Here is a 26806-nt window from a genome sequence, read left to right as displayed (position 1 = left end):
AAGTGGGCCAATTGGAAATTTTCTAAGAACCAAGGACATGAGGTGAACCTACAGGGAATGAGATGTTCTGAAAGCCATCGTTGAAAGGAGAGGGGCGGGGTCAACCTACAGAATTCTGATGCAAAATTACCAGTAAATCAGGTAAAAGGAATTTATCCTGAAAAGGTAGGATAATGGTGCAAAGATTCCACACACATGCAAAGATGTTTATCTCAGTAGTATGAAATATGTGGATAATTGGAAATAAGCTAAACGTCCCATGATAGGAAAGTAAATGGTTTATAATACATTACTGTGATACAAGTTACCATAAATAAGGATAACGGATGTAGTGACCATGGGCACTGACTTTGTAGTCTGAAAGACATGAATCCAAATTGCAACTTTGTTATCACTAACTGAGGAACCGTGGTAAATCATGGGAGCATCAGATTTGTTACATATAAAATGGGGACAAAATAGGAATAAATGATGTAATACATGGAAAGATCCTATCTTTTTAAAAAATTTGTTTGTTTTTGGTTGCCTCGGGTCTTAGTTGCAGCACACGGGGTCTTCATTGAGGCACGCGGGATCTTTTCATTGCTGTGTGGACTCGTCGTTGTGGCACGTGGGCTTCTCTCTAGTCGTGACATGCGGGCTTAGTTGCCCTGTGGCATGTGGGATCTTAGTTCCCGGACCAGGGCTCGAACCCGTGTCCCTTGCGTTGGAAGGCGGATTCTTTACCACTGGACCACGAGGGACGTCCCAAGGATCCTATCTTAGTGCTTGACTCATCAATGAATTAATAAAGATAGCTATTGCTACTATTGTTATGATGATAATGGAATATCATGCAATTATTTTATTTTGAAGGCTATTTAATTAAGAAAAGACAAAATACAGTATTAATGAAAAAGTAGGACAATTCTCTAGTATAATTCCAAATTCATATAAATGTAAGATTCTATGTAATATACTAAAATATTGAGTGGTAATCTGCAGATGAAATATTTCTTTATTGTGTTTTTGTGTTTCCATTTTACAATGAGCATTTATTATAAAATCGGGGGAAATAATAAATGAAATAACAAGAAAAGTTCATAGGTTTTAGATTTTTGGAGATTTATAGACCTGTGAGAAAAAAACCTTTAAATCTTAGCCTTACAACATCAAGGCTACAAGGAACATGTTACATTCACAGTAAATGACTGAATTGAAGCAAAAACAATATTTTATCATCTCATAAGAATTGAGTGCACTCATGTTTTTCGTCTAAAAATTTTGCATTAGCACACAAATTTTATGATCAGTAAATTTTCATGTGCTGGCTAGACTAAGAAAAAGTAACCAATTTACTAGATGTACCAAATGAAATATTTCAAACAGTATTTGCATGAGTGCAAGGGTGAACCAAATAAATTGTTCATTTTGTAGCAAGCCTAGCTTTCCCTCTTCCTCCTGCCATAGACACAAAGTTAATCTCTGCACAAAGAAGACCTATGGTGAGGACTTCCCTGGTGGCACAGTGGTTAAGAATCCGCCTGCCAATGTAGGAGACGCCGGTTCGAGCCCTGGTCCACGAAGATTCCACATGCTGTGGAGCATCTAAGCCAGTGTGCCATAACTACTGAGCCTGCGCTCTAGAGTCCACGAGCCACAGCTACTGAAGCCCGCGTGTCTAGAACCCAAGTTTCACATACAAGAGAAGCCACCACAAGGAGAAGCCCGTGTTCCACAACAAAGAGTAGCCCCCTCTCGCCACAACTAGAGAAAATCCACGCGCAGCAGCGAAGACCCAACACAGCCAAAAATAAATAAATAAAATAAAATTTAAAAAGATTGCTGAGTCTTCATTACATTTTAAACATTGTAACATTGTGGTCTGGTCTGGAGTCTGTACTTTTTATATCTATATAAATTTATTTCTGGCTGCGTTGGGTCTTCGTTGCTGGGAGCGGGCTTTTCTCTGGTTGCAGCCAACGGGGGCTACTCTTTGTTGCAGCGTGTGGGCTTCTCATTGCGATGGCTTCTCTCCTTGCGGAGCATGGGCTCTAAGCACGCAGGTTTCAGTTGTTGTGGTGCGTGGGCTCAGTAGTTGTGGCTCGCGGGTTCCAGAGTGCAGGCTCAGTAGCTGTGGTGCACTGGCTTAGTTGCTCCAGGGCATGTGGGATCTTCCACGACCAGGGATTGAACCCGTGTTCCCTGCATTGGCAGGCAGATTCTTAACCACTAAGCCACCAGGGAAGTCCCTGGAATCTGTACTTTCTTTTTTTAATTGAAAAATAGGAGTCATTTTCTAATTATTTTAATGTCTCCTTTATGCAAAATTTTCATATAAACATCAGTAATTTAAATTCTTCCTTTTTGCATAATGCATATAGAAATCTTAGAGAATAAATATCATTTAAAAACTTCTAATTAATAAAATTATTTCTAAAACTCTTTATATGGTTCATTGATTGTTCACAGTAAAAGAATTTGGATAGTTTCCTAGAACAGGATTTAACTTGCAGACACAGTTTTGTTTCTTATGGTTATAATTGGGTGCTGTTTCTTCCAACAATAATAATAATTTAAAACCTGCCAATACATCTTAGGTTTAAGCAGGAAAGAAAAAAACAACATTATGTGTTTCAACCATTTTTGGTTTTAACAGATTAATTTATCTCCATAAAGATTTTTTAAGAGAGGGTATATGGGTCCAAAATTCTGAATTTTTATCTCAACATTCTAAAAACTCATCTGCCTCTTTAGGAAAATCACATAACTCCTTCTTTGGGTGTATGTTTCTTCAATAAAATGAGGAGTTAAACCAGGTTAAATATCTAGTCACTTTGTTATAATTTTCTATGATTCCATGTTAATCAAATATAAGTGAAGTGGTAATTCAGTCTTAGTATATCATTGATTTCCAAACGTCCTCCAAGTCAAAGAGATTGTATTGCAATGGCTGTGGTGTGTGGGGATGTATGTCAAGGACAGGGCAAAGATAGTTGGATTAGTTTGATGTTAGCTCCATGCCAACATGAAGCTGGTAAGCAGCCCTGATAAAATGTCTTTAACAGATAAATGCACACGTCTATCCCAGAACTCTTCTGATGCTTTGATTTATATAGTTTGTCTGGATATGTGCCTGAAACTCAATTACGTAGGGAAGTTCCCTTTTTCTTTTTTTTTGGCTGTGTTTCTTTAGGAAATCTTCCAATAACATCTTTGGCAATTTTCAGTCTCTTGCAAAACCCTACCACTTTTTCATTGTTTCATTGATCTCATCATTTCCTTCCTTTCTCAACTTCAATTTATTCATTGCTTTAATCTATTCCACTATAACTCTAACTTCTTTTCCCTTCTCTTCTTTTGCTGAGTAATTACTCAGCAAAACCCTATCACTGGATTTGCCAGCTCTTTCATGAATTTTACATGAACCCTGGAACATGGCTCAAGAAAAAACATTTAACCATGTTGTCAGTGCTGACCCACAATTCTGCCCTGTTACCTAAGTTCAGGGTTTTTCAAACAGTGAGATACAGCCAATTGGTTGAAACACAGCCAATTAACTCGAGGGATGGCCACCTGCATTATTAATAAATTAGAAGGCAATGAACAGAAATGGTCAGTGTGTGTTACACATGGGAACAGTAAGTGTTATTCATGAAATTTAAGTTCCAGATTACATGTATGAGCTATGTACCAGTTCACAACATAAAAAATATTTCTTACTATGAATTAGAGTCAACAATTCAAAAGACTGGTCTAGTCAATTTCCTGTTTTACACCTACTCTCTGCTTAAGTCTCTAGACGACCTTCCTTGCTTAACATAACTTTGCAACTGATTTTAATGACAAAATAGAAACAGAACTCTCTCATCTTTCCACCACCAACTCTACCAGACTACCAACAACTATACCATGTACTTTGACCTCCATCCTTTATAATGGATGACTTGCTCTGCTCCTATTTAAGGCAACCTCTCCATTAATACACTGGTTCCCATGACCTTTTCCTTCCTCAAGATCTTTGTTCATGAAATTAACCTCTCCTACATCGTCCATAATCTGCTCTTGCCTGGATCATCTCCAATAATAAACAGAAATGCTTAATAGAAATAATAGTTAACATGGATATAGTAGTTTTCTTGTGCCATATTGTAAAAACTTTGCATATGTTATTTCTTTTTATGCTCATTCAAGTTAAGAACTATTATTATTCCCACTTTATAGATGAGGAGACTGAGACACAGAAATGTTAAATGACTAGCTCAGGGTAGTGGTACTAGGATATGATAGAATCAGTATCTGACTAGGCAATCTGACCCCAGAATCTACACTCTTAGCCACCCTGCAATTTGCTTCTGGCATAAAACTTGTTTACCTCAAGTTGTCCTTCAGCGTTTGCCTCATTTTCTCCGTCCCTTTTCATAGAAAAACCTACATAACAGAGACCCAAATGATGCTGTTGCAGAAGGCTTTGAGTCCCATAGGACAACGCTTCAACACCCAATTTTAACATAGCTGAGGCCGACAGCTCCACACACCTGCCAGTGTCCACCTGGAGCACCTGCTTCAGCATCTCTCAGTCTTGTGTGTAGATGAAGCCCAGAAAGTCAGAGGAGTGACTGCTCCTCAGGGCCCACCCTCACCATAAAGGGAAGAGAAGTCAGTGGACATGTGCTCCAGATTCCTGTTTGTTAAGGTGACCCTCCAACGGTTCCTTGCCTTTTGGTGTCCATGATTTTGAGTAATCTCCTCCTCTGGAATGAGGGCCGGGCCTCATTGACTAGAAGGCAGGGCAGGGCTTCTATTGACTAGAAGCAAGTCTATTGACTAGACTTGCTTCTAGTCAATAGAACACGGCAAAGGTAATGGGATGAGACTTCACCCACATAGCGTGTGATTATGCTATATAACATCCCATTTTAGTGGACCGGGGAAAGAACTTCTTCTTGCTGACTTGCAATAAGCAGCCGTATTAAGCAAGCCTATGTGACAAAGAACTGGCGTGACCTCTAGAAACTGCTGGTGGCTTGTAGGACTTAATGCTGCCCACCATCCATCCAACAGCCACAAAAAGCAGGCCATTTGTTACACAGCCATAAGGAAACCTGCCGAGAATCAGCATGAGCTTGAAAGTGGATCCTTCCCCACCTGAGCCTCTGGATGAAAATGCAGCCCAGCCGACACCTCGGTTGCAGCCTGGTGAGAATAAAGCAGAGCACCCAGCTAAGCCATGTCCAAATATTTGACACACAAAAACTATGGATAATACATGTGTGTTGTTTTAAGCCTCTAAGTTTGTGGTAGCTTAGAAATGCCTGGTCACGTACTCTCTTTCCAGAATACAACTCTGAAGTGCAGTAGACCTCCTTTCTCAGAGTGCAACAAATGGGCCTGAGCCCACAGCATTAATCAAGTCAATAACACAACTTATAGTGACTTTTATATTTTCCCAGTCTCTGATTCTGCCTCCAGGATTATCTCCCAGTAGACTGGCTTCTTTCACATCTGTGTTTCAGGCTTTGTTTTCAGGTGGACCAAAGTGTGACAGGTGCAAGGAAGCGAAGATCTGAGAGTCGCTTTTGTCTCTATTTCCTCATCACCTCGCCTAGTCCATGTGCAGCTCTGCAATCGTACCTTCGTCACCACCACTCCAAGGAAACTCACTTTCCTGTCATCACCAATGGCTTAGTCATGTCCAATCCAATGACTTGTTTTTAGCCTTAATCTTACTTGACTTTTCAAAAGCTTATGTCACAGTTAATTACTTCCTTCTTGGTGACAAACTGTCTTCCCTTGGCTTATGGAACACCATGTTCACAGATCATTCCATTCCTCCTTAGTCTCTGGCCACTCCTCCTTAGTCTAGGAGAAGCTGTTTCCTTTTTCCTTCCTGACTCTTGGAGTAACTAAGGGATCTATCTTCACTCATTCCCTAGATTTTCTTTCACTCTCAAAGTTTTAAATAATACATCTTAGCTTGGGTATGTAATAGATATCTCAAACTTTACATGTCCAAATAAAACCCTTCATGTCTTAAGCCAAACCAGTTCCTCTCCCAATTTCCTTCCTTCATTCAGTCATTGTGTTCACACTGCTGCTTAGTACAAAGCCCTCGGTAGGCACCCTTGAATCTTCTCTTTCTCTCACATCCCATCTCCAATCTATCAACCAGTCCTATGAGGTTTAACTTCAAGTTATACCACAAATCCAAACTCCATCACTAGTTGCGTCACTGACTTTCATAGGTCAAACCATCATCACCTTCGGCCTGAACTACTACATCTGCCAGTGTTGTCCTCTATAATCTCTTTTCTTGCAGCAGCCATAAGTGATTAATAAAATATATACATCAGATCACGCCTTCCTTCTCCACCACCACCCAAAAGCTTTTCTATGCCTTTTTATGAGCAGATGAAATTAAAATAAAACCTAAACTCATTAACGGGGCCCATGAGTTTTTTTAAATCTCTGTTGCTTCTTTTTATTGCTTTATATGCTAGTAGCCTTCACTCCACTCCAACACTTGTTGACTTCTCTCTGTTCTCTGAACAGACAAGCTTGTTCTTGATTTCCAGGGCTTTTATACTTGGTATTCTCTCAGGCTGGGATGCTTTCCCTCCAGATCATTTGTCTCCTCTATCATTCAGATCTCCAAGTTCACACCTCAGTACATCTTTCCAGATGACCCCTATAAAATACCCATTTCTCAGGATATTTAAACTAGCTTGGGTGTCAGGACTCTTTGTTCTTCCTAAAAGAGGTGTGGCAGAAAACTTGTGGTTTCAGGAAGCATGCCTTCACCACTATCAATTATATGTGTCTTGAACCACTGGCATTTTTCACAGAACTAGAACAAAAAATTTCACAATTCGTATGGAAACACAAAAGACCCTGAATAGCCAAAGCAATCTTGAGAACGAAAAATGGAGCTGGAGGAATCAGGCTTCCTGACTTCAGACTATACTACAAAGCTACAGTAATCAAGACAGTATGGTACTGGCACAAAAACAGAAATATAGATCAATGGAACAGGATAGAAAGCCCAGAGATAAACCCACGCACATATGGTCACATTATCTTTGATAAAGGAGGCAGGAATGTACAGTGGAGAAAGGACAGCCTCTTCAATAAGTGGTGCTGGGAAAACTGGACAGCTACATGTAAAAGTATGAGATTAGATCACTCCCTAACATCATACACAAAAATAAGCTCAAAATGGATTAAAGACCTAAACGTAAGGCCAGAAACTATCAAACTCTTAGAGGAAAACATAGGCAGGACACTCTATGACATAAATCACAGCAAGGTCCTTTTTGACTCACCTCCTACAGAAATGGAAATAAAAACAAAAATAAACAAATGGGACCTAATGAAACTTCAAAGCTTTTGCGCAGCAAAGGAAACCATAAAGAAGACCAAAAGACAACCCTCAGAATGGGAGAAAATATTTGCAAATGAAGCAACTGACAAAGGATTAATCTCCAAAGTTTATAAGCAGCTCATGCAGCTTAATAACAAAAAAACAAACAAGCCAATCCAAAAATGGGCAGAAGACCTAAATACACATATCTCCAAAGAAGATATACAGGGTGCCAACAAACACATGAAAGAATGCTCAACATCACTAATCATTAGAGAAATGCAAATCAAAACTACAATGAGATATCATCTCACACCAGTCAGAATGGCCATCATCAAAAAATCTACAAACAATAAATGCTGGAGAGGGTGTGGAGAAAAAGGAACCCTCTTACACTGTTGGTGGGAATGTAAATTGACACAGCCACTGTGGAGAACAGTATGGAGGTTCCTTAAAAAACTACAAATAGAACTACCATATGACCCAGCAATTCCACTACTGGGCATATACCCTGAGAAAACCATAATTCAAAAAGAGTCATGTACCAAAATGTTCATTGCAGCTCTATTTACAATAGCCCAGAGATGGAAACAACCTACATGTCCATCATCGGATGAATGGATAAAGAAGATGTGGCACGTATGTACAATGGAATACTACTCAGCCATAAAAAGAAACGAAATTGAGCTATTTGTAATGAGGTGGATAGACCTAGAGTCTGTCATACAGAGTGAAGTAAGTCAGAAAGAGAGAGACAAATACCGTATGCTAACACATATATATGGAATTTAAGAAAAAAAAATGTCATGAAAAACCTAGGGGTGAAACAGGAATAAAGACACAGACTTACTAGAGAATGGACTTGAGGCTCTGGGGAGGGGGAAGGGTAAACGGTGACAAAGCGAGAGAGAGGCATGGACATATATACACTACCAAACGTAAGGTAGATAGCTAGTGGGAAGTAGCCGCATAGCACAGGGAGATCAGCTGGGTGCTTTGTGACCGCCTGGAGGGGTGGGATAGGGAGGGGGGGAGGGAGGGAGACCAAGAGGGAAGAGATATGGGAACATATGTATATGTATAACTGATTCATTTTGTTGTGAAGCTGAAACTAACATACCATTGTAAAGCAGTTATACTCCAATAAAGATGTTAAAAAAAAAATAAAGTCTACTTTATCTGAAAAAAAAAATTATATGTGTCTTGAGAACATTTTTATTGTCCCAGTTGAGAGTGTGGAATGGAAAGATGAAAAAGTAGGTAAAGCATGAGCTAAAGGAAGGGATTTTTAAAAACCAAAATGAAAAACAAGACCCATAACATCTAGGTAGAGATGAACAGAGGTATCTCAAAGGGAAGCGTGATTTTGTTTCAAGACTGGCATTAGTCCCTGAGTAATAAGATATTGTGTTTCAGTACTTAGTATGAAGGCAATGGAAACACCAATCTCTGTCCTGTGTTTACTGTGTCATGATGCTAAAAATCTTACATGATAGCTTTGGTTATCTAAGTGGAAAGAACACCAAAACAATACCTGATTTTTTTTTCCTTTTTGCCAATAGCTGTGGACATCAAAGTAAATCATGAGAATTGTGTCAATTGTAAGCAGAGGGAAGTCTTAATAATATAGACAGTTTATCTGGAAACCATTTAAAAGACCAAGAGTTACAATAAATATTCTTGCACTTGAGATAGGAAAGTGGAACCATTAGAATCTTTCTAGCCATTAATATTTCACCAAGGATAGGAAACATCTAGACCTAAATGGGTGTGTGGAAGAAATACTTCCTTGATATATATTTCTCCTGTAATTTACTGAAATCTAGGGAAAGACTTTGAAAGTAAGAATAAATGAATACAGGTAACAACAGTCCAGGTAATAAACGAACTGGAAACCACAGTACATTTCATCATGCCCACCATGAAAGGACTTGATGAAGTACACAAAAGCAGACCTAAGCCTTTCTTGTAAAGTATTGATTAAATAGATTATATGAATGCTACAAAGAGGGCTAAAAAATGGGAAAAGGAGATTTACATCTAAATCAAAATGAAACATTTAAAAAAAATTTAAGAATCTGCATCTTAGAAAAACCCAAAGGCCTGAATTCTTCCAACGTCAATTTCATCATTTCCTGGGTTTTGTATCTGTCATATTTCAGAGTGAGTGAAGAACTTCCACATTCCTAGTGGCGCTTGTGCTACTGGTTAAACAACCACATTTTGAGAACTGCTCATCTAGAGCAAGAATCTCATTTCTGATCTGTACAGTAGAATACTCTGGGAAGCTTTTAAATAAAACACTTAAGAGAGTCCCTCCTTCGGAGAATCCGATGTAATTGATCTGAGGGGGGGCCTGAACGTTGGTGTTTATTAAAAGCTCCCCAGGAGATATCAATACGCAGTGAGAGTTACGAACTACTGCTCCTGGTGGTGATATTCCTAAATTTGTAGTCAGTCCTGGACCCACTGCAGCCTTCCCAAACTTTTTTTGTTTTGTTTTGTTTTGTTTTGTTGCGGTACGCGGGCCTTTCACTGTGTGGCCTCTCCCGTTGCGGAACACACGCTCCGGACGCGCAGGCTCAGCGCCCATGGCTCACGGGCCCAGCCACTCCGCGGCATGTGGGATCTTCCCGGACCAGGGCACGAACCCGTGTCCCCTGCATCGGCAGGCGGACTCTCAACCACTGCGCCACCAGGGAAGCCCCCTTCCCAAACTTTTGAGTCAATTACAGAACTGGGACATTCTCCTCCGTAACTATAAATTTTACCTTGGCATCCAAAGAGAAATTTAAAAAATGTTTTGTGATCCAAAAGCTTAGACAATAACGTTTTCTAGAAGATACCCTTGCCTCCATCTTCCTACTTGTAAATCCAACCTGTGAAACACAAGATTTTAACAGCTCCTGTGACTCTGGAACCACTTTTGCAATGAACATTAGCCAATATAAAGATGAAAAGGAAGAGGAGGAAGAGGAAGGAGGAGGACTTGAATTACATTTTCAACAAATAAAATTCTATTTAAAGTGTACAAAATTTGAATTTATAGTTAAATAATTTGTATATTTATTACACATAAATAATTTAATTTTAAAAATATGTAGTAAATATTGTCACAAAACAGTAATGAGGAGACAGACGATGCAATTGTACTTAACATGGCCAATAAGCACTTGAAAATTTGCTCAACATCATTAGTCATCAGGGGAAAGCAAATTTAAAACATAAGATATCACTTCATCAGTGAAATGTAAATGAAAACCACAATGAGACACCCATAGTGGTAAAATTATAAGACTGACAAAAATGTGTTGGCAAGGGGGCTTCCCTGGTGGCGCAGTGGTTGAGAGTCAGCCTGCCGATGCAGGGGACACGGGTTCGTGCCCCAGTCTGGGAGGATCCCACATGCCGCGGAGCGGCTGGGCCCGTGAGCCATGGGCGCTGAGCCTGCGCGTCCGGAGCCTGTGCTCTGCAGCGGGAGAGGCCACAACAGTGAGAGGCCCGTGTACCGCAAACAAACAAACAAACAAAAAATGTGTTGGCAAGGATGTAGAACAACTGGAACTCATATATATTGATATATGCTGGTGGGGAATTGGTCAGGCAGTTTGAATGAAAGTGAAGTATAGCCTTATCCTATGCCCTATGTCCTAGTTATTCTACTACTAGGGATATATGGGGGAGAAATGAAACTCTATGCGCACAAAAAGACTTGCACATGTTCATAGCAGCTTTATTCATAACAGCTAAAATGTGGAAACAACACAAAAGAGAAGAATTAAACACACAGTGGTGTACAGACAATGCAATAGTACTCAGTAATAAAAGGGACAAGGTACTGACACACTCAACAACAATGTTGAATGAAAGACATCGACACAAAAGCATACATTCTAGGGGGCTGTCAGCCCCTAAGATGGTGTCCAATGATCTCTGCCTTTTGGTGTTCGTGCCCTTGTGTAATCGCCATCCCTTGACTTTGGAGTGTTTCTAGTGACTTACTTCTAGCCAACAGAATTAGGCAGAGGTGACAGAATCTCACTTCTGATGTTGTGTTACAAGAAGACTGTGGCTTCCATTCTGGGCACCTTATCTTTCTGGTTTGTTCTGAGGGAAGCCAGGTAGGCATGGTGTGGGCTGCCCTAGAGAGGCCCATGTGGCAAGGAACTGATGTCTCAGCCAACATTTATCAAGGAAAGCCTGCCGAAAGTCATGTACAGGAACTTAAAAACAGATCCAGTGGAACCTTGATATGACTGTAGCCTCAGCTTCACACCTTGACTGCAACCTGAGCTAGAGACAGCCAGCTAAGCCTGAATTCCACAGAAACTGTGAGATAACAAGTCCTAGTTGTTTTAACCCACTAAGCTGTGGAATAATGCAAAAGTGATGTCCAATAGATAAAAAGTGATGCTGTAATAGATAACTAAGTTAGTGTGCAATTCCATTTATGTGAAATTCTAAGGAAGCCAAAACTACTCCTTAGTGACAGAAAGCAGAACAGTGGTTGCCTCAGGGTGGGGGTATTGACTAGGGTGAAGGAAATGTTCTCTATCTTGATTTGAATGAAGGTAACACTATGTATTTATATATAGATAAATAATTGGGTCGGCCAAAAAGTTCGTTCGGGTTTTTCGTAAGATGTTACTGAAAAGCCCTAACGAACGTTTTGGCCAACCATATATATATTTATGTATATATTTGTCAAAACTTATTGAAGGAAAAAAAAGCTTATTGAAGTGTATGCTTAAGGTCTATGAAATTTACTCTATGTAATCCAGATGTAAAAGGAAAAATCTTTTCTAAAATTTTACATTTTTACAAGATGGAGAGGCCAGAGATTTAAAAACTACCTACCCCAGGGCAATTATGTCAAACAAGTTAACAGGCAATTTAAAAATTCAGTTAGAATCTCTAGACAGATGGGGTTAGAGTACCCAGGTCAGGCTGACTGGGATCCCTGTTACATTTGGAGGGGAAGGGAAGGAAAAAGCTAGAGGGCCTTGGACAAACTTGGGAAAAATAAAAAAACCTGGCATATTCCTTGCTAAATGCCATGATAGAGTATGCCCTTCTCCTTTGAACAGATGAGTCTGGAAAACTATTGCTGAGAGAGCCCAATAGAGCAAGGCTCAGGCCACCTATTCTCAGGGAATACTTTGTATACTATGATAAATGAATGTGGCAGAAAATAAGATGTCTTTATGTTACATTATGTCATGAGAACATGTGTGTCCTTATCACTTTTCAGTATCTCTCTGAAGAGAGGAAACCTTATTCTCGGTGTGCCAAATGAGAACGGAAAAGTTGATATTGGATGACATTGGTGTCAATTATCTTGGGACTATTACAGAAAGGCAGGTCACCATAAGGGGAAAGATGTCATAGTTACATCCACAGCGCTTGTCCATTCCAATTTCGTTTTGTCCACCCTTCCTAGGATAAGACAAATGGGGAGAGGCAGTGGGCTCCAGTCTTTGCTTGGACCTTTGGAACAGTACAGCAGTTGAGATCAGATAACTCATCATTAGATGGTTGAGAAGCTGGATAATTATCTGGATAATATCTGATCACTACTTAACATTGTTTTGTGTTTTTTTTCTTTTCTTTTCTTTAAATTATTTTTTATAGAGCAGGTTCTTATTAGTCATCAATTTTATACACATCAGTGTATACATGTCAATCCCAATCACTCAATTCATCACACCACCACCCCACTCTCCCACTGCTTTCCCCCCTTGGTGTCCATACGTTTGTTCTCTACATGTGTGTCTCAATTTCTGCCCTGCAAACCAGTTCATCTGTACCATTTTTCTAGGTTCCACATATGTGCGTTAATATACGATATTTGTTTTTCTCTTTCTGACTTACTTCACTCTGCATGACAGTCTCTAGGTCCATCCACGTCTCAACAAATGACCGAATTTCGTTCCTTTTTATGGCTGAGTAATATTCCATTCTATATATGTACCACATCTTCTTTATCCATTCGTCTGTCGATGGGCATTTAGATTGCTTCCATGACCTGGCTATTGAAAATAGTGCTGCAATGAACATTGGGGAGCATGTGTCTTTTGGAGTTATGGTTTTCTCTGAGTATATGCCCAGTAGTGGGATTTCAGGATCATATGGTAATTTTATTTTTAGTTTTTTAAGGAACCTCCATACTGTTCTCCATAGTGGCTATATCAAGTAACATTCCCACCAATAGTGCAAGAGGGTTCCCTTTTCTCCAGACCCTCTCCAGCATTTGTTGCTTGTAGATTTTCTGATGATGCCCATTCTAACTGATATGAGGTGATACCTCACTGTAGTTTTGATTTGCATTTCTATAATAATTAGTGATGGTGAGCAGCTTTTCACGTGCTTCTTGGCCATCTGTATGTCTTCTTTGGAGAAATGTCTATTTAGGTCTTCTGCCCATTTTTGGACTGGCTTGTTTGTTTTTTTAATATTGAGCTGCATGAGCTGTCTGTATATTTTGGAGAATAATCCTTTGTCCGTTGATTCGTTTGCAAATATTTCCTCCCATTCTGAGGGTTGTCTTCTTGTCTTGTTTATGATTTCCTTTGCTGTGCAAAAGCTCTGAAGTTTTCTTAGGTCCCATTTGTTTATTTTTGTTTTGATTTCCATTACTCTAGGAGGTGGATCAAAAAAGATCTTGCTGTGATTTATGTCAAAGAGTGTTCTTCCTATGTTTTCCTCTAAGAGTTTTATAGTGTCTGGACTTACATTTAGGTCTTTTACATGTAGCTGTCCAGTTTTCCCAGCACCACTTATTGAAGAGACTGTCTTTTCTCCATTGTATATCCTTTTCTCCTTTGTCATAGATTAGTTGACCATAGGTACGTGGGTTTATCTTTGGGCTTTCTATCTTGTTCCATTGATCTATGTCTCTGTTTTTGTGACACTACCACATTGTCTTGATTACTGTAGCTTTGTAGTATAGTCTGAAGTCAGGGAGTCTGATTCCTCCAGCTCCGTTTTTATCCCACAAGACTGCTTTGGCTATTCGGGGTCTTTTGTGTCTCCATACAAATTTGAAGATGTTTTGTTCTAGTTCCATAAAAAATGTCATTGGCAATTTGATAGGGATTGCATTGAATCTGTAGATTGCTTTGGGTAATATAGTCATTTTCACAATATTGATTCTTCCAATCCAAGAACATGGTATATCTCTCCATCTGTTGGTATCATCTTTAATTTCTTTCATCAGTGTCTTATAGTTTTCTGCATACAGGTCTTTTGTCTCCCTAGGTAAGTTTATTCCTAAGTATTTTATTCTTTTTGTTGCAGTGGTAAGTGGGAGTGTTTCCTTAATTTCTCTTTCAGGTTTTTCATCATTAGTGTATAGGAATGCAAGAGATTTCTGTGCATTAATTTTGTATCCTGCAGCTTTACCAAATTCATTGATTAGCTCTAGTAGTTTTCTGGTAGCATCTTTAGGATTCTCTATGTAGAGTATCATGTCATCTGCAAACAGTGAGTTTTACTTCTTCTTTTCCAGTTTGGATTCCTTTTATTTCTTTTTCTTCTCTGATTGCTGTGGCTAGGACTTCCAAAACTATGTTGAATAATAGTGGTGAGAGTGGATATCCTTGTCTCATTCCTGATCCTAGAGGAAATGCTTTCAGTTTTTCACCGTTGAGAATGATGTTTGCTGAAGGTTTGTCATATATGGCCTTTATTATGTTGAGGTAGGTTCCCTCTATGCCCACTTTCTGGAGAGTTTTTATCATAAATGGGTGTTGAATTTTGTCAAAAGCTTTTTCTGCATCTATTCAGATGATCATATGGTTTTTATTCTTCAGTTTGTTAATATGGTGTATCACATTGATTGATCTGCATATATTGAAGAATCCTTGCAACCCTGGGATAAATCTCACTTGATCATGGTGTATGATCCTTTTAATGTGTTGTTGGATTCTGTTTGCTAGTATTTTGTTGAGGATTTTTGCATCTATATTCATCAGAGATTTGGTCTGTAATTTTCTTTTTTTGTAGTATCTTTGTCTGGTTTTGGTATCAGGGTGATGGTGGCCTCATAGAATGAGCTTGGGAGTAATCCTTCCTCCGCAATTTTTTGGAAGAGTTTGAGAAGGATGGGTGTTATCTCTTCTCTAAATGTTTGATAGAATTCACCTGTGAAGCCATCTGGTCCTGGACTTTTGATTGTTGGAAGATTTTTAATCACAGTTTCAATTTCATTACTTGTGATTGGTCTGTTCATATTTTCTGTTTATTCCTGGTTCAGTCTTGGAAGTTTCTACCTTTCTAAGAATTTGTCCATTCCTTCCAGGTTGTCCATTTCATTGGCATAGAGTTGCTTGTAGTAGTCTCTTAGGATGCTTTGTATTTCTGCGGTGTCTGTTGTAACTTCTCCTTTTTCATTTCTAATTTTAATGATTTGAGTCCTCTCCCTCTTTTTCTTGATGAGTCTGACTAATGGTTTATCAATTTTGTTTATCTTCTCAAAGAACCAGCTTTTAGTTTTATGGATCTTTGCTATTGTTTTCTTTGTTTCTATTTCATTTATTTCTGCCATGATCTTCATTATTTCTTTCCTTCTGCTAACTCTGGGTTTTGTTTGTTCTTCTTTCTCTAGTTCTTTTAGGTGTAAGGTTCGATTGTTTATTTGAGATTTTTCTTGTGTCTTGAGGTAGGGTTGTATAGCTATAAACTTCCCTCTTCGAACTGCTTTTGCTGCATCCCATAGGTTTTGGATCGTCGTGTTTTTATTGTCATTTGTCTCTAGGTATGTTTTGATTTCCTCTTTGATTTCTTCAGTGATTGATCTCTTGGTTATTTAGTAACGTATTGTTTAGCCTCCATGTCTTTGTGTTTTTTATGGTTTTTTCCCCTGTAATTGATTTCTAATCTCATAGCGTTTTGGTCAGAAAAGAAGCTTGATGTGATTCCAATTTTCTTAAATTTACTGAGGCTTGATTTGTGACCCAAGATGTGATCTATCCCAGGGAATATTCCGTGCGCACTTGAGAAGAAAGTGTAATCTGCTGTTTCTGGATGGAATGTCCTATAAATATCAGTTAAATCTGTCTCGTCTATTGTGTCATTTAAAGCTTCTGCATCCTTATTTATTTTCATTTTGGATGATCTGTCCATTGGTGTAAGTGAGGTGTTAAAGAAGATTTCCTGTTTTATAGCTGTTAGCAGATGCCCTTTGTATTGAGGTGCGCCTATATTGGGTGCATATATATTTATAATTGTTATATCTTCTTCTTGGATTGATCCCTTGATCATTATGTAGTGTCCTTCCTTGTCTCTTGTAACATTCTTTATTTTAAAATCTGTTTTATCAGATATGAGTGTTGCTACTCCAGCTTTCTCTGATTTCCATTTGCATGGAATATCTTTTTTCCATCCCCTCACTTTCAGTCTGTATGTGTCCCTAGGTCTGAAGTGGGTCTCTTGTAGACAGCATATATATGGGTCTTGTTTTTGTATCCACTCAGCAAGCCTGTGTCTTTTGGTTGGAGCATTTAATCCATTTACATTTAAGGTAATTATCGATATGTATGTTCCTATGAACATTTTCTTAATTGTTTTGGGTTTGTTTTTTTAGGTCATTTTCTTCTCTTGTGTTTCCCACTAAGAGAAGTTCCTTTAGCATTTGTTGTAAAGCTGGTTTGGTGGTGCTGAATTCTCTTAGCTTTTGCTTGTCTGTAAAGCTTTTGATTCCTCCATCGAATCTGAATGAGATCCTTGCTGGGTAGAGTACTCTTGGTTGTAGCTTCTTCCCTTTCATCATTTTAAGTATATCATTCCAGTCCCTTCTGTCCTGTAGAGTTTCTGCTGAGAAATCAGCTGTTAACCTTATGGGATCTCCCTTGTATGTTATATGTCATTTGTCCCTTGCTGCTTTCAATAATTTTTCTTTGTCTTTAATTTTTGCCAATTTGATTACTGTGTCTTGGCATGTTTCTCCTTGGGTTTATCCTGTATGGGACTCTCTGTGCTTCCTGGACTTGGGTGGCTATTTCCTTTCACATGTTAGGGAAGTTTTCAACTATAATCTCGTCAAATATTTTCTCTGGCCCTTTCTCTCTCTCTTCTCCTTCTGGGACCCCTATAATGCGAATGTTGTTGCATTTAATGTTGTCCCAGAGGTCTCTTAGGCTGACTTCATTTCTTTTCGTTCTTTTTTCTTTATTCTGTTCCACAGCAGTGAATTCCACCATTCTGTCTTCCAGGTCACTTATCCATTCTTCTGCCTCGGTTATTATGCTATTGATTCCTTCTAGTGTAGCTTTCATTTCAGTTATTGTATTTTCCATCTCTGTTTGTTTGTTCTTTAATTCTTCTAGGTCTTTGTTAAACATTTCTTACATCTTCTCGACCTTTGCCTTCATTCTTTTTCCGAGGTCCTGGATCATCTTCACTCTCATTATTCTGAATTCTTTTTCTGGAAGGTTGCCTATCTCCACTTTACTTAGTTGTTTTTCTGGGGTTTTATCTTGTTCCTTCATCTGGTTCATAGCCCTCTGCCTTTTCATCTTGTCTATCTTTCTGTGAATATGGTTTTTGTTCCACAGGCTGCAGGACTGTAGTTCTTCTTGCTTCTGCTGTCTGCCCTCTGGTGAATGCGGCGATCTAAGAAGCTTGGGCAAGTTTCCTGATGGGAGGGACTGGTGGTGGGTAGAGCTGACTGTTCCTCTGGTGGGCAGAGCTCGGTAAAACTTTAATCCACTTGACTGCTGATGGGTGGGGCTGGGTTCCTTCCCCTTCCCTGTTGGTTGTTTGGCCTGAGGCAACCCAACACCGGAGCCTACCTGGGCTCTTTGGTGGGGTTAATGGTGGACTCTGGGAGGGCTCACGCCAAGGACTACTTCCTGGAAGTTCTGCTACCAGTGTTACAGCCACCCCCCACCTCTGCAGGAGACCCTCCAACACTAGCAGGTAGATCTGGTTCAGTCTCCCCTGGGGTCACTGCTCCTTCCCCTGGGTCCCGATGCACACTCTACTTTGTGTGTGCCCTCCAAGAGTGGAGTCTCTGTTTCCCCCAGTCCTGTTGAAGTCCTGCAATCAAATCCCACTAGCCTTCAAAGTCTGATTCTCTAGGATTCCTCCTCCCGTTGCTGGACCCCAGGTTGGGAAGCCTGACATGGGGCTCAGAACCTTCACTCCAGTGGGTGGACTTCTGTGGTATAAGTGTTCTCCAGTCTGTGAGTCACTCAGCCAGCAGTTATGGGATTTGCTTTTACTGTGATTGTGCCACTCCTACCATCTCATTGTGGCTTCTCCTTTGTCTTTGGATGTGGGGTATCTTTTTTTGGTGAGTTCCAGTGTCCTCCTGTCGATGATTGTCCAGCAGCTAGTTGTGATTCTGGTGTTCTCGCAAGAGGGAGTGAGAGCATATCCTTCTACTCCACCATCTTGGTTCAGGGCTCTACTTAACATTGTTTTGAGTAGGAAATAAAGTTCTTAAGGATGTCTCTGTGAGTTTGGAATAATTTATTTTGAGATGTCTAAAAGTACTATTTATTACTTTGGGGGCCTGAAAGGGTGATTTTGGTAACAGATTCTCATTTTTAAAGTGAAATATTATAGTTAAGATCAAGTCTTTCTTGGACCACCATCCAAACAGAACTTGGAATCTGGGAGAAGCAGCCAATTTTATTGCACATGTCAAGAACACTGCAACCTTAGGAGAAAGGGACAACAAAATAGGCTTTCTGGGACATGCCTACATGCCTAATAGGAATATTTCTAGCTTCTCTCTCTCTTTTTCTTTTAACATTCAGGTAAGATCCCTGCATTAGGGTTGTTTAGAGGAATAGGGATCTGGTATAACCTTACATAGATGTGTGTAAGTTAAGACTAGAACTTATCAATTAGGGAAAAGTGCAGCTTATCATAATGTTGAAAGGCAAACACAAGTATGATGCTTGAAAGCAGTGCAAGGAGGGAACCTTGGTGTTTGGCTTGTTCAGTGAACACTAAGTAGCTAATTGGTAGAAAGCTACTCCTTATCTAGTGACAGAGGGCTTGGGAAAATGGGCAGGCGGAAAAGAAAAAAACAAATCAAGTTGAATAAATCTTAAGTAGATAAAATTAATGAGTAGATAATTTAAAATAAAATCAACAATTAAGAACAATAAATAATAACTGCTGAATTTAATAATTTACTGCCCATAGAGAACTGGTGGGAAAATCTGTTTCTCCACTCCTGAGCTAGCTGATAGGCATCTGAGCTGGGGGTCTGCCACTTCCCCAAGCTGATTTTGAGGGATGGTCCTCCTAAACTTCTGGGAAAAAAGAAGGCTGACAGGCCAATGAATCAGATGAATGACACATGGCATCTGGAAGTTGGCCCATTCACATCTGTAGCCTTCATCCGTGAGTAATGCTCTTTGAACAACAGATGCACACAATGTGCTCTCCTGGCGACATGAGAACATATAGGAGAAACTAAAGCCTCACCCGGTGGGAAGAGATTTTCATGCTGACATGAAGCGAAGGATTATGGGATGATTCCAAGATAGGAAGGACTAAATTGACCCTGTAGCAGGACTTTGTTACCCTGGGTTTGTGTAGTTAATGTAAGAAGTTATCACTCACACAATGGAGTTGTTTTCTGTGTGGAAATCCGTCTTCCTTCCAGCCTGGTGAGAAGTCACCAGGAGAACATTCCTCTCTCCTTGAAAGGCCTGTTTGCAGAAGAGAGGCTATTTGTCAGGGCGTCTGAAGATTTCCGTGGAGAAAGAGTAAAACTATTGTAATAGTCCTTGAATCATTTATTAATAAGGAGAGACTGAAAGGGAGCCTTTCTGAGCCTGGCACACCCTATCTGGACTGGACTATTATCATGGTGTTTCTTAAACTGGATATTTCTGAGTTTGAGAGATGTACAAATGTTCAATTTTTGAATGTTTGTTGCAAGGTTAGAGTGAAAGGTCACACCTCTGTGGCTGGGAGTGTTTTCTCCGGAAAGAAATGGGTAATCCTACCGTCAATCACTCTGGGTAGAAATTAATCCTCAGGAGTAAGGACACAGCACAGAAGAGGAGGAAAGGTAAACTTCTGTTCCCTGGGAGGCCAGGGCTCATTCTGGTCTAGGCTCGAGGTTCTGTTTGTTTCCCGGAGCATTTCCATGGGGGTGGAAATAGCGCTGGGAGGGGTGCTTGCCGTGAGGTTGATGGAGATCGTGGATGGCTCTCGTCCTGAGCATCAATGCAATATTATAGGTTACTCTTGACGTCAACTGTCTCCAGCAGTCTTTTTAAATGACACACACACAAAAAAATCAAGGCCGTTCTTAGCGGCGCTGTGGGAAATTTGTGGAGGACCTACCGCCACACTTTGGGAAAGGTGCTACAGGAAAAGCAGCATCCTCTCCTGGAGGCTGGAAGGGCAGTAGCAGAATTTAGTACTCTTAGAGGAAAACAGTAGTGGAGATGAGAGAATCCAACCGCCCAGTTGCCAAGCACCAGGGAAGAGCTTCTCTAAAAGAGCAAGTGGATACACTAAGGGGAGCTAATTTCTAAAAATTAAGTCTGAGAACGCTCCTGGCATTTGAGTACATGTTTGTACAGTATTTCCCACTCTTGCTCCAGCAAGCAATTTGTTTGAATACTGTTCATTACCGTGACTATTTACCCTAAATAATATTCTACAAATGCTTCGGAGCTAACGTCTCAGGGCAGAACTCATTCTGTGTCACTAGTAGGACTATTCAACATGAAACTTGTACTTGCTTTTAATTTAAGCTTTTCATAAATATCTCTTCCCTTACCAGCAAATTTGTTCCAAACATCATACAGTTGTACTGGTTGTGTTTTATAGGCGTGTGTGAGGGGACCCACTTTTGCGGTGTCACCGCCCATATAAACCACTGAGGTGAGTGGGTGTGTGAGACCAGCACCTGTGGGCGCGGAGTTGTGCAAGGCAGCCTTCTCAGCGGGCTAGGAGTCGGCTCCCAGCTCCTAGGGTCTTTACCCTTTCTGTGGCCAGAGATCCTTCCTAGCTACAGAGAACTCTTCCTGATGACCTTAAGTTTGCTTTCTACTGAAAATTTGACAATTCACCTGGATCCCTGAAGTTTTAGACGTTAGCTTAAGATCATCTTCCATTTTTGATCTTCTATTTATTGCTGCTCTTACCCTCAAACTAAGAAGATAACAAGGAAAAATCATATTTCTTTCCCATTTTTGTACATTATTCTTTTAGTCGTGACTTCCAACTGACTTCCAGTTTGGGGTACAGGGTATTAAAATAAAGACATTTCAGAATAACTCTTTATGTTTTATGATGTCTCATGATGATTTAAAATTAATTTTATTATAGAAGGCATCCAGTTCTAACTATATTCAAACTAAAGCTCAGGTTTTAAATAAATTTTCAACAATTTCATTTAAAATTATAATCTCCACAGCAGAAATAAAAGCAATTCTTAAATTTGTCTTCAAGTCATATTTATAATTATAACTGCCTATGAAGATTCTTTTCTAAATTATAAAAACACATTGCTTTTTATTAGGACTTTAATATACTCATGGTAGACAAATACATGTCGTAGCAAAACAGGAAATTCCAAGATAGTTATACTCCATAATGTTATTATTCAGTATTCATATTGCACCTAGAATTTTACAATACAAATAGAAAATATCACCAATATGCTTTCTTACACTATTTCTGGAATAGATTCCTATAATTTTTATTTTGTAGAAGCTAAACATAGAAGCTCAGAGTAACTGTCATATATAGTCAGTAGGTTTAACAATCGCCTTAATTATACAGCAAATGATAGCTATCTTATGGCTTTAGTCACATGCAAGACAGTAGTAATCAGGTCAGACTCTATTAGACAAAGTTGAAATCACTGAAAACTAGGGCTACTGAGCATAAAGAAAAACATTTCAAATCTTTTATTTCCTAAATATTAAGGAAAAACTATATCATGGCAGAAACAGGTTCATTAATGAAGTTAATGAGCCCATTAACTCACCCAAAGTGATCATCTTTCTTACAGATTGAGTGGATGATTCTCCATCTCCTCTAGGATGAAATTCAACTCCTCAGCCTGGTTTGTTAGAAGACTACCTTTCTAACCTGATTCTCAGCACAGGTCTTCCATCCAGTGGTTCTGAAGAAACTCTTTCCTACTTCCTTGATGTGGGAAACCCTTACAAGACTCCTGAGAGCTCCGCTAGGGCTATTACTATGGTCTTTGCCCAAAACATGTTCCTAACCTTCTCCTTGGTTCTTATCTCAAACATTATTTAGTTCTGGAGGCTGAGGGTCCAAAATCAAGTGCTAGCCAATTTGCCTTCTGATGAGAGCTATCATCCTGGCTTGTTTCTAAAGTCGGCCTGTGGCCAGAGGACACTTTGAGAGGCTCGGTCTTGAGGTCATGGGTCAAGGTGAGGGTCTGGAGGATGGGAGGTGAAAATGGTTGGAGTGAAGTATGGAGAGCGTTCTCTGAGGTTGGAAGAGCTCTTCCATACGAGGCCTCCAGAGGTGAAACAGGGTCTCTGATGGGTGCATAGGAGCCTTGCATGCCTCAGAGGTGGGACTGGGAAGCTCAGCTTAGGGTTTGAGACCTGAGAGCTTAGGCCTGTGAGTTTTAGGGAAACACGTGGCTTAGACAAGCAGCCTATTGGGGTGACTAGGGTGGGATGAATGAAGGCCTTAGTGCCTTCTCTGATTAATCTGCAGTGTCTGAGGGTCCTGACCTTGGAACTTGTGCACGGACTTTAAGAAGCAACAGCACATATGTAAGAGGGAGTTCATCCTGAGTCTACTAGGTGGGGCCTTGGAGGACACAAAACTCAGTCTAGAGAGAAACAAAGGAATGTGCCCTAGTGTTGTAAGCTTCCTTTCTATTAAAAGGTTTAGCATACTGGGCTATGATGAATGCCTTTATTCCCTCACAGACTTTGAATTGCTTTGGGCAGGAACTGGGTTTTGTGCATTTTCTTTCCTCCAGCCCCAGTGCCTGTGCAACTCTGGGCAGTGATAAACATTTGTCGAATGATATTGAATCTGTAAGACTCATTTTAGACTAGAAGCTTTTGTGTGGTAGATTTTTCTTTTACCACAAACCGAAAAATTGCGTCTTAGTATAATTACCAGGTAATTACTCAAATCAATAATTTCATATAAGAAGAACAAATTCTTAGAAGACTCAGGTAAGGCCACGAGATTGGCAGGAAATGAAAGCTTTGAGTGTAATCCCTCATATTTTGGGTGCGTGAAAATGGTAAGATATCAGAATTTCCTTTATTTGCTTTTAATTTCTGGTATAACAAGTGTCAGCTTATTCATGCCTCTTGGGATAATTTCCCCTCCCGTCCTTTATCTTATCGTGTGAGGCAAATTTGGGTAGAATACATATATTTTGCATTAACCAGGAGACTTTGCCCAGCATTTGATCAGATGTTGAAGGGAGGATCCGCTGGTCCAATGACAAGGGTGTTGCTGGCACCCAGGAGCGCCCGTGTTGGGGCAGGGATCCCTGCAGGCGGTTTTGGCTTCCGCAGTAGGAACGCGCCAAGCATTGTCTGCGAGGAAGACCCCACTGAGCTTTGCGCGAAAGGCGTGGCAGCCGGGGGCGGGGGAGGGGCGTGGGAGAGCTGGCAGAGAGGGTGTGGCCTGGACAGCTTTCCCGCGAGCGAGCACCCGGCGCGGCCTCCGAGAAGCCTAAGGGCAGTCTTGGGCAGCTCCCCAGAGCTTCTCGCGGTGATAAAACTTGAGAAAAAACGAGGAGGGGCGGCTCCGCGTCTCCCGAGTCCAATCCCGTCTCAGGAGTGAAAACGCCCTCCGGCACGCAAACCTGAAAAAGTCCCGGGCGACGTAACGAGCAGCTGAAAGAAGTGCACCTCCGCGCCACCGCACCTCGGCGGGCTCTGGTCTCTTACGTCCCGCCCGGTGCCTGCGTCCTCCTCTCCGGCCCCGCACCCCGATGGCTGCCGCCGGGCCCCACAGCTCCCTGCGCGGAGCTCTCTGCAGGCAGCTACTGCTGACCCTTGTGGTGAGTGGAGCCCGGGCGGGGTGGGGCGCGACCACCTACCCGGAGCCGGGATGCGGCAGGGGGTCGAATGGGCCCTGGTCCTGCAGGAGGAGCGGTGGGGGGAAGCCAACCGAAAGGTGACATCCGCGGCTCAGCTCCATCTTGGGGGTGGGGGTGGGGGTGGGCGGGGCACAGACGAGCCAGATTCGGGGTCTGAGGGATGAGGATGGGAAACGAGTCCTCAGTCAGTTCCGGACTGAGGGTTTTGTTTCGGACTTGTTCGATTGTTTGAATTACGGGATGGGCTCCCGCTTCGCTGAGCTCTCTCGTGCGCCGTGGCGAGTGGGCCGGCTTGGGGTTCGCGCTCCTTTCCTGGCTCCTAGGGCTGGTGATGATGGTTGGGGTGGGTTTGGGTAGAGAGCGAAGAAGAGTGTTGGGTTAGGTTTTGGAGGATCCCTGAGTGAGTTACAGGGGCTGACCCCCTACCGCAGGGTCCCCTGGGATGGGGACGCTGGTGAGAGGAGGGGTTGGAGCGGTGCCCCTGGGTCCCGGCGTTGAGTTACCTCTGAAAAATGGCTTCCAGGTTTTGCCTCCGTTGAAGCAGCTCACCTGAGCGGTCCACCAGCGCTGGCCACCCGGAGTATACCTGGGGCGCGAGGCGTGCGCGGCTCCATTAGGGATGGGGGTTGGGTCGGCGGTGTGATGGGGGAGTTGGGTGGGGCTGAGGGGATAGAATCAGGCTGAGAGGAGTGTTGGGAGAGGCGTGGGATTGGGTGGTTCTTTGTCCGGCTCCAGGCAGGATTGCGCAAGCCCAGAGCCCAGCCTGGGGGTCTTCTGTGCCCAGGAAACCTGAGACCCAAGATGAGATCCACCCCGAGAGGAAGGTACGGACAAGTCTCGGAGAACTCGCGATACACAAAACGAAAAATCGGGAACTCTGTGCGATTACGCGGAGCTGCGGGCGAGACCACGGCTGCGCTCAAGACGTGCTCTGGAAAGAAGCTGCGAACTCCCGACTGCCCCGCGCTTGGTCCGGTGGCGAGAGGACCAGCCTGGCTCGGGAGCAGGTCGACTCTGGCTACTTGGATTCTTGCTGCTCTCAGCCCCCAAGCAGGGCGTGTGGGTGCCAGCTTTGACCTCTCTTTGAATCATCGAGTTATGAATAATGGTTTAGTAGTTATGATCTAAGATATATTTATGGACAAGAAATTGTACAGGTGAGGGCGTCGACCTGTCAGGCAGCTGTTCCAACAAAATGAGCTGATGAAATGACTCTTTACAAGTGGGAACTGCTCTCAAAGTGCGCTCTTTTGTGATATCTTTGAAAGTGTTTCCAGCTAATATGTTTAAAAGCATGAATTTAGTGTTTTGTGTTTTCCCTGCGAAAGGAATACCGGAATTGTGAGAAGAAAACAGCGGAGGTGCTGTGTTCTCAAGATTTCTCGTGTATTCGCTGGAGGGGAGGGCGTGGAATGCGAGTATCTGTCCGGGTGGCGGGGTGTGGTGGTGGGAGTACTGGGGCGCGGCAAGGCAGGAAGGTGCCTGTACATCTAAACAGGGATAGCATCAGCTTTAGTGTATGACTTCCTTTAGGATTATTTTTTTTTTTTTTGTAGATGATGTGTGTTACCTAAAGATTAAGGGAAACAGTCATTTAAATGGGAGAGGCTAGAGCCCTAAATCGTCTGGTCAGTTAATGTGTGATCATTTCAGGACAGGGCTTTGGTCTAGGAAAGTGTGAGCAAAGGGAGTGCCCACCCAGAGCCCAAGTCATATAGTCAGGCAGTGGATGAACAGCAACTGACTGATACAGATTCAGCAATTCTCCACTACACCCATCTCCTGCTTCCTAAGACCTCTAGATTTTAACATGTCCCTTTTGATACACTCACATGAAATGGAGCATGGAGAAAGGAAGTTCTGTCTTCTGTGGAAGTTTGGAAAAGGTACTGTATATAATTCTAACGCTAACCCTAACCCTAACTCCAAAGTCTATGATTCCATGCATTGAGTATTAATAAGAAATGAACCTCAGCCACAAGAAGGTATAATAGGTATAATCATGGCCCAAGAATTAGAATGTTGGACTTTACCCGGCATATTCATAAGTTGTTCTGAGGTCTCGGGCAAATCACTTTTCTTCAATCTCTGGACTTCAACTTTCCATCAAATAAGTGAGGAGATTGTAGCAGCTCTCTGAAGTTAAACATGCTAAGTTTCTTAGTGCTAAATTGTCTAGAGCTTTATTCCAAGTAATAGGACTGCTCAGGAAAGACTTGCTGGGAAGGGAGCCATCTAAGAATGTTCATGAAATGATCAGTGGGAATCATCCCAGGTCAAGATTAACTAGAGATAAAGGGACAGAGTTGAGGAATGAGGGTCATGGAGAACAGAGGTCCTCACCTTATTCCTAATATAAGGAGTTGTGTTAGATCAAGGATAAGAAACGTTTTATTTTAAATGTCAGTTCTGTGTCCTGCTGTATTAGTGTCCTG

At 41.4% G+C, this 26806-nt stretch overlaps 1 protein-coding gene across 2 annotated transcripts in view; it reads left to right on the top strand.

The window, feature by feature from the left end:
- The first annotated feature begins 24128 nt into the window (after nucleotides 1-24128).
- The window catches only part of DSC3 (desmocollin 3), a 42567-nt gene continuing 39889 nt past the window's right edge, over nucleotides 24129-26806 (top strand). For both annotated transcript variants that reach the window (XM_027127660.1, XM_027127661.1), the window contains exon 1: nucleotides 24129-24332. In XM_027127660.1, the coding sequence (XP_026983461.1) occupies nucleotides 24264-24332 (69 nt within the window). In that variant the 5' untranslated portion in view covers nucleotides 24129-24263. The remainder of the gene's footprint in view (nucleotides 24333-26806) is intronic.

The sequence above is a fragment of the Aethalodelphis obliquidens genome, unplaced genomic scaffold (assembly GCF_003676395.1).
Source record: "Aethalodelphis obliquidens isolate GAN/ISIS:26980383/991018 unplaced genomic scaffold, ASM367639v1 scaffold32, whole genome shotgun sequence".
NCBI lineage: Eukaryota > Metazoa > Chordata > Mammalia > Artiodactyla > Delphinidae > Aethalodelphis > Aethalodelphis obliquidens.
This window is presented reverse-complemented; position numbering and strand designations above follow the sequence as displayed.